This window comes from Nicrophorus vespilloides, unplaced genomic scaffold (assembly GCF_001412225.1).
Source record: "Nicrophorus vespilloides isolate i.1.1-1 unplaced genomic scaffold, Nicve_v1.0, whole genome shotgun sequence".
Lineage (NCBI taxonomy): Eukaryota > Metazoa > Arthropoda > Insecta > Coleoptera > Silphidae > Nicrophorus > Nicrophorus vespilloides.
The window spans coordinates 27632-36775 of record NW_017097541.1 but is presented as its reverse complement, the minus strand read 5'-3'; the positions used below and the strand labels follow the sequence as shown (position 1 = coordinate 36775).

General features: G+C 42.7%; 4 protein-coding genes across 5 annotated transcripts in view; 1 reads left to right on the top strand and 3 right to left on the bottom strand.

Annotated features, from left to right (window-relative positions):
- Positions 1 to 959: 959 nt before the first annotated feature.
- On the bottom strand, positions 960 to 3086 carry LOC108560351 (T-complex protein 1 subunit eta). The gene is made up of 2 exons (XM_017917864.1): positions 2973 to 3086; positions 960 to 2755 (listed from the first exon to the last, which is right to left on the bottom strand). Exons 1-2 carry the CDS (start codon positions 2976 to 2978, stop codon positions 1139 to 1141), a joined length of 1623 nt encoding a protein of 540 aa, XP_017773353.1. The 5' UTR covers positions 2979 to 3086; the 3' UTR covers positions 960 to 1138.
- Positions 3087 to 3260: 174 nt separating this feature from the next.
- LOC108560354 (transmembrane emp24 domain-containing protein 5) lies at positions 3261 to 4213 on the top strand. Its single transcript, XM_017917867.1, has 2 exons — positions 3261 to 3534; positions 3596 to 4213. Exons 1-2 carry the CDS (start codon positions 3382 to 3384, stop codon positions 4145 to 4147), a joined length of 705 nt encoding a protein of 234 aa, XP_017773356.1. The 5' UTR covers positions 3261 to 3381; the 3' UTR covers positions 4148 to 4213.
- Positions 4148 to 5676, bottom strand: LOC108560352 (uncharacterized protein CG1785). The gene is made up of 2 exons (XM_017917865.1): positions 5458 to 5676; positions 4148 to 5389 (listed from the first exon to the last, which is right to left on the bottom strand). The coding sequence occupies exons 1-2, from the start codon at positions 5580 to 5582 to the stop codon at positions 4219 to 4221; spliced, it is 1296 nt and encodes a 431-aa protein (XP_017773354.1). The 5' UTR covers positions 5583 to 5676; the 3' UTR covers positions 4148 to 4218.
- Positions 5677 to 5963: 287 nt separating this feature from the next.
- The window catches only part of LOC108560350 (pyruvate kinase PKM-like), a 4024-nt gene continuing 843 nt past the window's right edge, over positions 5964 to 9144 (bottom strand). Inside the window, exons 1-8 of one of the 2 annotated variants that reach the window (XM_017917861.1) lie at positions 8254 to 8353; positions 8045 to 8195; positions 7583 to 7806; positions 7342 to 7525; positions 7086 to 7286; positions 6835 to 7016; positions 6309 to 6777; positions 5964 to 6257 (exon numbers count right to left, since the gene is read on the bottom strand). In XM_017917861.1, the coding sequence (XP_017773350.1) occupies positions 6043 to 6257; positions 6309 to 6777; positions 6835 to 7016; positions 7086 to 7286; positions 7342 to 7525; positions 7583 to 7806; positions 8045 to 8195; positions 8254 to 8295 (1668 nt within the window). In that variant the 5' untranslated portion in view covers positions 8296 to 8353 and the 3' untranslated portion in view covers positions 5964 to 6042. Of the gene's footprint in view, positions 6258 to 6308; positions 6778 to 6834; positions 7017 to 7085; positions 7287 to 7341; positions 7526 to 7582; positions 7807 to 8044; positions 8196 to 8253; positions 8354 to 9144 lie in introns of those variants that run through there. The other variant, XM_017917862.1, reaches the window with a different exon arrangement.

Sequence of the window (9144 nt, the reverse complement as noted above, 5' to 3'; positions counted from 1 at the left end):
TATAGTTTTTGAGTAAATCAATGAAAATACTGCTTTTTCGAACAATAAGAGCAAAGGAATCTATCTATAGCAGATATTTGGAAAATTGCTCACTGCTACTAACATTCGCGCCTCCCCTTGCGACTAGTCCACGCCTCACAGTTTGGAAAACGCTGGTGTAGAGCAACAACTACCATAATGCTGCACAGACACACACTATAATCTAGTTAGTGTGACTTGGAGTTACGCCAAAGCAATGGAATAATCCGTGATTGGTATACGATGATTTCGATAATATGTCGCAGAACCAGACGCGGTAAATTGATACAAGCGTTGTCCTCGGGGGAGTGGGAGTTTGTTTGGCAATCCATTAAACAAGGCTGTTTACTCTTTTAGCTTTAATAACAAGGTCGCGTTCAACTTGTTGAAAGTTTGAAGGAGAGACATCGAAAACCTCGTGCCATATATTCATATTTCCAGCTGAAAATATGAATATTATTTACGCGTTAATATTCTCGATATTTGCTTGTATTGGAATTATGCGCGCGGGATAATTAATTTTCGATACGTGATTGCATTCGACGTGTGCGGAGATACGCGCTCAACTCGATTTCGGGTGGGTGGGTTGTTTAGTATTTAGTGATTAAGTGGAGCGTGCGGTATGGATGTGTACGGGATATATGCGATGGGGGGGGGGGATGGGAATGGGTTGAGAGTTCAGAGCAGTTGGGACCTTTCAGGGCGATTCATATTCGTAAATAAATTATAATTAATTTGCGCCGGGGAAATTGTATTACGGCTTCACTCGCTGATTTACGATCGAATACGCCTCTATCGCAATTACGGTTTTACTCACATGGTATACTACTTTGTATAATATGAAGCTCGTAAATATACAAAAAAAAATTAATAATAATCTATAAAAATGAAGAATTTTTATGGATTTTATATTCAATAAGGAGGTAAATAAACTGCATACGTTGATGTTAAGCTTTATTAGAAATATGAGATAAAAACGAAAGAAATGCGTGTGATTACGTGAGAATAGTTTTAAATATTAATATTTATGATTAGAGTTCTTTTTTTTTTGTATGTTTTCTTCTCCATCTTCTTCTTTATTAATTAATCTTTGTTTTAGTTGTTTTTTTTGTTGTTTGTTTTACATGGGCCTGCCCATTCCTCTGCCCATCTGCGGGACGGCGTCCACGGATTTTTGGTTCTTGATGGTTTCGTCGACGGAGAGGATCAAGCATGTGGCTTCGCAGGCGGCGGTGAGGGCGTTCACCTTGATGATGGCCGGCTCCCATACGCACGAATCAAAGTTATCGCTGATATCCTCCTTGGTGATGTCAACGCCGTACCAGCAGTTGCCCTGTGCGTGCTTCTGCCTGAGCTTGTTGAGGATGTTGGTAGCGTCGAAACCGGCGTTATCGCACAGTTGCCTTGGAATGATCTCGAGGGCCTTGGCGATGGCGCCGATGAGCAGCTGCTCCTTGCCGGCGATAGTGCGACTGTGATCGCGAAGCATACGCGACAGTTCCATCTCGATGGCTCCGCCGCCGGCGACGACGGAATCGTTCTGGATGGTACGCCTGACGATCATGATGGCATCGTGCAACGATCTCTCGGTCTCCTCCAAGAATTGCTCGGCTCCACCGCGGAGGATCATCGTGCAAGTTCTGGCGTTCGGGCAGCCCTGGAAGATGTTGAACCTCTCGCCGCCGATCTGCCTCTCCTCGAACGTCTCGCACGTTCCCAACACGGAATCCTTCAGGTCGTGGACGGTGGTCATCACGGCTCCTCCGCAAGCCTTCAACGTACGCCTCAGATCCTCCTCGGGCACTCTACCGGCGCAGAACATGTCCCTGTCGGCGAAGTATTGAGTGGCGACGTCGCCAATCGGCAACTTGGATAACACCACTTGCGCTCCGGACTCGTGGATCTTGGCCAACTTGTTGTACAGAATGTTCCATTCGGCGTCGACGATCTTTTGGTACTCCTTCACGCTGTCAACCCTGATTTCGGCGTTATCTCGCTCGGCCTTCAATTCCAATTCGATATTCAAAAGGGCAATTTTACATTTCTTGTATGTTTTCGGTTGCATCTCGAAACCGGCATACGAGAAAGTCTTCTTGAACGCAACTCCGGCGACGAGAATAGAATCCTCTAAAGCTCCGCCGGTGACTTTCTTGATACCAATCATGTTGAGTGGTAACAACTCGTCCAACATCAAAACAGCGTCCACGACCATCTTGGAGAAGAAATCCCTCTGTTGATGGATCAGTTTGGAGCTCATCGCGGTGGCGGCGCACTTCTCTAAAAGCGAGCGGAATTCGTCTGCGTTTCCCTTGCTAATTTTCACAGCCATCTCGCTGATCTTCTCCAAGCACAGCTGCAACGAAACGCGGACAGACCTAATTATAACCCTTGGGTGGACACCCTCCTCAACGTAAGGCTTGATTTGCTTCAAGAATTCTCCAGCGAGCAGAACAACACTGGTTGTGCCATCCCCGACCTCCACATCCTGTGATTTGGCAATATCTACTAAAGTCTTTGCAGCTGGATGCACGATGTCAAGCAGTTTCATGATTGTGGCTCCGTCATTGGAGATTGTGGCTTTTCCGTTCTTGTCTACAATCAATTTGTCCATGCCACGGGGACCCAAAGTTGTCCTCACTGAATCCACCACTGACTGGCAGGCATTTATGTTCGAGACCAATTGGGGCTTGCCCTGAGATGTGTCAGTTCCTTCCTTCAGGAGCAAAATTTGTGGTTGCTGCAACATATCATCGATTAATTACACACTGATAATCATAATTAACATAGAAACATAACGAGTTAGCTTTGAAAAACTAAAGAAATTAACGTTTGAAGAATCAGGTGTGCCTTAGCCACAAAATAATAATGCCGGATCGCTGAATCACATCAACGAAATCCGACCGCGAAGATAACCGAAATTTTTCTCAGAATCTCAACAGAAACGAAACACTTACCATCATCTTGATTGTGGTTTAATTAACTATTAAATATATTTAATATTAAATACAGTTTATGGACGAGAAACGTGATCGGCACCCACGGGTTAACTTCAGAGTGAAAATAGATGCGAACAATCTTACCAACCGTACTTCTAGAAAACATGATTTTATTCTTTCCCTAAATTATTAAAAATTATTATGTATCATTACATAAATCATTCGAATCTTTATTGACTATTATAAATATATTTATTTTTTTGAAAAGTTTTGTCGTATTCACGGGTAGACAAAGAGTAATAGCCATTGTATTTTTTGTATTCTTTTGGTGGTATTGATCAGACGTTGGATGATTCAGAGTGATTTAGATAGTAAGCTTCAAAGTTTGACAAATCCTTTAAAATAGTAGATAAATAAATAAGTTACAATGTACAAATTAAGCAATATTATAGTATTTTTGGTGTGCGTTTGGGGCGTACGATGCCTGGAGAGAGAGATGACTGTATTTATTCAACCTGGAAAAGAGGATTGCTTTTATCAGAACGTTTTGGAGAACGAGAAAATTGAAATAGAATATCAGGTATGCATAAAGTTATTTAAGAAATTTGAACTGAACGAAACTAACCGATTGCGTAAACTAGGTGATAGACGGTGGATTTGGTGAATTGGATATTACATTTAATCTTGCTGATCCAACAGGAAGGATTCTGAGCTCTGATTACAAGAAGGCTGAGAACAATCACAGGGTTGAGGCAAAGATGACGGGAGATTACAAGTTCTGTTTCGATAACAGTTTCAGTGTTGTTACCACAAAGACCATATTCTTTGAGCTAGTTGTTGAGAAGGACGGAGATGATGATGATGAGTGGAATGACGAGAACGCAGAGCAATTACCTGAAGAAGTATTAGAGATCACTGTCGATGAGATCAATGAATCTATTAACAAAGTCAGACAGAACCTGAAGAACATCAAGCATCTGCAGGACACCATAAAAAACTCGGAGGCGCGCGACAGGAACGTGGCGGAGGATAACTACTTGAAAGTCAACTATTTCTCGTCGATGCATCTGTTCGTGATGGTCTCCGTCTCGATAATCCAGGTGCTCGTGTTGAAGAGTCTGTTCGACGCAAAATTTACCTACCACAAACTGGTCACGTTCAAAATGTTCATGTCGCAGAAATCAAACAGATAATACTAAATCAGTGTTTTTATTTAAACAGCATTGAACCAAATAATTGCCATAATAATAATAAATTAATGTTTTTATATAAATCCGGGCCTCGCCACCGTTTTCTTCCAATCCCCCTTGATCTTTTCGAAACGTTTCACCTTCGCCTTCTTCCTGACGCTCATCTCAGTCGGTGGAATGATGTTCCTCATCTGCAGACTCTTGAAACGATCTCCGAGCACGCTTCCGCCCTTCTTCAAATTCCTCAGATTTCCGGCGATCTCGTCGCCGCGATTAAAATCGATATCTCCTGCTTCGAACTTCAATCTGGCGAGTCGCTTCGTCTCCAGCGATTTCTTCTCCCGCAGCTTTTGCTTCTTTTCGAACAACTCCTTGTTCTTCGCTTCCAACGATTCGATCGACTTTTGTATAGCCCTCAGCCTGTTCAGATCGCTGCCCTTCCTCTTCTCCTTCTTCGCGATTATCCGTTGCGCCCTCAATATTTTCTCCTCCTGCTGCTTGCGACGTTGCTGCTTGTTCTTCTTTTTGTTTTCCGTGGGTGGATTCAGAGAAATCCTTCCGCTATCTTCGATCTCCTCATTTTCGTTGTCCGGTTTCAATCCCTCGGACATTTCCACCAACCAATTCGATTCCTTCTCCTGAACTGTCGACTTTGCGTACATCTTCGTGGTGACGCGAGCCAAATGCTCCTCCTCCTTGATTATCTTCAATTCCTCTGCAATCACTTGATCCATCAAATTCTTGTGGTCTTCGTAGCTGGGATTATACGAAGTTCCCGGATGAGGCAATTGAACTGATTCTACCCCAGCCGATTTGTTTTTCATTGTATTCGGCATAACTTTCTTTTTCTTACTAGATCCCAAAAGCAAATTCATCTGAGTCTCATCGTTAAACCATTGATTCGTCTTGATTTCCTTGGCCATGCTGTCATCTTCGCAGAAATTTTCCCAAACATCATCTGTTTCTTCTTCGACCTTCCTAATTTGCTTGGGTCTCTTTGCTCTAGCTTCCAGTTTCTTGTTGATAAATTTTGCGATGCCCTTCTGCTTCTCCTCCTTGCTTTTCACGCGATTTCGCTTTGTGATTGGATCCGGGACATTTGTGTGCGGTTTCAGAAGCTGCAGATGTTTCAGTGGTTTATCCCGAAGCTGCTGTCTCTTCTGTTGTTTGCTTGTCAATATGACTTCTTCGGTGCCTGTGTCAACTTTGAAAAGTTCTTCGTTGGTCAAGGTGGATAGAGGCGCTCTATCAAAGTAAAACAATCGATTAGTTTAATGTAATTTTGTTTTTGCAAAGAAAACACGATTACTCACCCCATACGTTCCTCATGGCGAAGATCCTCCAGGTAGTCTTCAACATCGCCGATGTCCACGTGCTTGCGCCAAGCACTTTTCGTCTTCTTCGACACACGTTTCTTCTTCGCTACAGTCATTTTCATAATAACACAGTACGAAATAACAAACACGCAGTACCTTCACCGCATGCGTTTCAGGTTATGTGCAATCGCAGACGAAATGACAAATAGAAGCAAACACGAGTGTGCAACCAACATGGCACATCAGTAAAAATGGTAGTCGGCATTAAAAAATATATTAGTGCCCGCAGAGCCAAAAAGGCGCATCATTGCAAAGTTTATAGTTCATATTTCTTAATTAAAGCTTTAAATTAATTTACTAATTAACGAAAACGTCGGACCGTTAATTGTCTACAATTAATCAAAGTTTTCTTAGCAGTGCCATCTGCAGTTGCATTTAAAAAAAATTAAATTTGAATTTTAAAAAACGTAGATTAAAAACTAATTAATGAAATAAAGCAAAGATCGCTTAAATAAATGATTTAATTATGAGTAAATGTGTTGTTTAACGTAAACAGTGAATATGAAGAAAGATAAAATCGAGTCACATCAGGAATTGTTTTTCTATCTCTTCGTCGATGGCATCGAAGTGGGACGCGTAGTAGACGCTCATGGTGTTGGTGAAGCCGGTGCCGGGGCGATTTCCGGTCAGGATGACGATGGTGTCTGCAGCCCGGATGAATCCCAGATACTTGCCGAATGTGATGGCGAACTGCAACCTCCTTCGCACGTCTTGCGTCCAATCGCTCAAGGGTTTCTCTGAAAAAAACATTGAGTAATTTGATATTGTGATACATTCAAATTGCGTACTGATGAAGTGGATGGGCTCGACGGCCCTGTACATCCTCAGTTGCCTGGAAACGCGGGAGTGTCTGGTCACGGCTATGATGGGACAGCGAGGTCGATACTTTGCTATGATCTTGGCCGTCCGTCCGGACGTTGTCAGGACGATGATCGCCGCTGCAGAAGACTTGACCGAAGCCTCCACGACACCGATGGAAAGCGAGTAGATGGGCTCCATGAAGATGGGCACCTCCTGCGTGAGCGCCTCGAAGAGTTTCCGATGAAAGACTGCGGCTTCGGCCTCCTTGCAGATGCCGCTCAGAGTGTGCACGCACTCGACGGGATTGTCGCCGCACGCCGTCTCCCTGGACAGCATCAAACAGTCGACGCCGTCGAGGATCGCGTTGGCGATGTCAGTCACTTCGCAGCGTTTCGGATGTAACGCGCTGACCATAGAATCCAGCATTTGTGGAGCGCAGATCATCGGTTTACCCAACTTTACAAAAAGACACTTTTACATCAACTAAATTCATTTAAAGTTAATGGGGTTCACCTTGTTGCAAACAGCCGCGATCATTTTCTGCACTAAAAACGTCTTTTCCACGGCAATCTCATTAGCTAAATTATTCCTCGACAAGAGAATACCGTCAGCTTCTTTGGCTATGCTCTCGATGTTCTTAACACCGAGCTCGTTCTCGATCTTCGCCACGACAACTACGTGCTTCCCATCATCCCCTACAACAGTAATCAATTTGTAATTCTCACACTTAAAACTACGTGTTTTTTTTTTTTAGTTAAACTGACCGAGATATTTGCGAACCTCTTCGATCACCTCCTTGCTCTTCACCGAGCTCACGAAGATGATGTCCACGTCCAGTTCTTTGGCCCTCTCGACCTCCACCTCGCTAATACTAGGTAGATCCAATATAGAGTTGTCCATGCTCACGCTCACCCTGTCTCCGATCCTTCCCGCAGTCTCGATGATGCAACGTATGAAACTGCCCACTGCAAAACCAATCGAAATCATCTTGACCATCGTTTTTAACATCTCACAAAATACCAATCTCCAAGGCGGATAAAGTAACGTGATTATCCAAGTAGAATCGATCGCCGGGTTCGACCACTTCGTGCAGCTTCTGGTAATCCACGTAGATCATGTCTTCGGTGACGTGCTCTTCGTATGACGGATCGCAGGTGATGACGGTTTCGTTGCCTTGGTGAAGCTGCACCGAACCATCCGATGGCTAAACCATCGTACTTATTAGAATTGCTCTATAATTATTAAAAGTTGATCATGTTACATGCTTCAATACTCCAGTACGAATCTCGGGTCCGCGCAGATCGAATCCAATCGCCACCGGATACATCGAGCCCAGTTTCCGGCTCACGTTGTCCGCCGCCAACCGGATGTTAGCCACCATCTGGATGGCTTCGATTTGCGTAAAGAAAGGAGTTTTTATTCGGGCTATCGACATTCCCGCTGTTATCAGATCCTCCAAAACGTCGACTGAACTGCTGGAAGGACCTTAAAAATTATAATTAAACAAAGATGAATAGTCTGATTAAGAATTGGCAATTTTGAATAAAGCAATTGGGCAATTTTTGATGAAATGCAAAAAGTAGTGGAAACATTCCAGCGATTTTCATAGAATTGCGTCTGATGGATAAGAGAGAGATCTCAGCAGCAGAAAATAAATTTCCTGTTCGATCCGGTCGACTTCCTCGCTGAGCGGAATAAATAAATTATAAATAAACGCTCTGACCTATTGAACATACGATGCTGGTCAATCGTTTCCTAGCCGGTTTGGACTCGAAATCCAATTTGCTCTGATAACTCAACTGATCTGAAGCGAACGCGGCTTTCAGCTGGGCGTTCGGAACTCTACCATCTTCCGTGCTGAAGAAATCGATCATCTGCAAAGAAACGAAATGTTGATTTCATACGTTCGAGAAGGTAAAAGAAGAAAGTTACCCATGGCAACTTGGGACAAGCTCTCGCGTGCTCCATGACCATAGAATTTCAAAAAGTTTTTAAAACAAACAATTTAGAATTTTCAGAAACTTCAAAAAAAAAAAAAATTGTATTTTGATAGATTTAGAATTTTGTTTATTATTATTATCAGCGTTTGCAGACGGCCGTGGACGATTGCATCATTCGATCATTCATTGTTACAATCGCGAAATGGATTGCTCGTGCTTTCGTTTGACCTTTGCGGCGGCGGCGATCACCGATATTTTCCGCAACGCTTAACCCGATCCAGTTATTTCCAGTTACTCGTTTTCATCTATACTGCAACAACATCAACGACAAAAAATCACTTCGGGAGCATTCATTAAGCGTGTGATAAGGAGTAATAAACTCTCCGGATAAACAGAAAGTTTCATTTACCAAATTCCTGTTTTCCTTCCACTCACTCACTCGCTTGCTCGGACTCGCAGGTCCAAAGATTAGTCGTGGATAATGCGTGGACACGAGAAAACAAATACACGCACACAGTTTCGTCTAACGCCTTATTTTTAGACCTCAATCACGAACGCAATTAAATCGATAAGAGAAATTGCAAATATTGTTTCAATCCTGCAAAAACATAACATGAAAAACGTTTGACAATATAAGTAAAGAAAAAATAGAAAGGAAGCGTAGACATAATACTGAAATTACTTAAACTATTCAAGTATTTAAGTATATCTCATCTCATATCAGATGATTGAGCACTTTCAGTTACACAATATCATGCGTTTCCTTGAAGGTGTAGATAGATATTTCCAAACATACGCAACGAAAATCTCATCTCATCTTTATAACTTCGCATTTAAGTAAACTCAATTTGTCATATAAATTATAATCAACGTTTTTTTTTTT

Bases quoted from the DNA above. Each gene is read 5' to 3' on its own strand.
- LOC108560352 (XM_017917865.1), bottom strand. From the start codon at position 5,582: ATGAAAATGACTGTAGCGAAGAAGAAACGTGTGTCGAAGAAGACGAAA. The intron at 5,390-5,457 runs GTGAGTAATCGT...TTACTTTGATAG, and splicing joins CGCCATGAGGAACGTATGGG to AGCGCCTCTATCCACCTTGA.
- LOC108560354 (XM_017917867.1), top strand. From the start codon at position 3,382: ATGTACAAATTAAGCAATATTATAGTATTTTTGGTGTGCGTTTGGGGC. The intron at 3,535-3,595 runs GTATGCATAAAG...TGCGTAAACTAG, and splicing joins AAATTGAAATAGAATATCAG to GTGATAGACGGTGGATTTGG.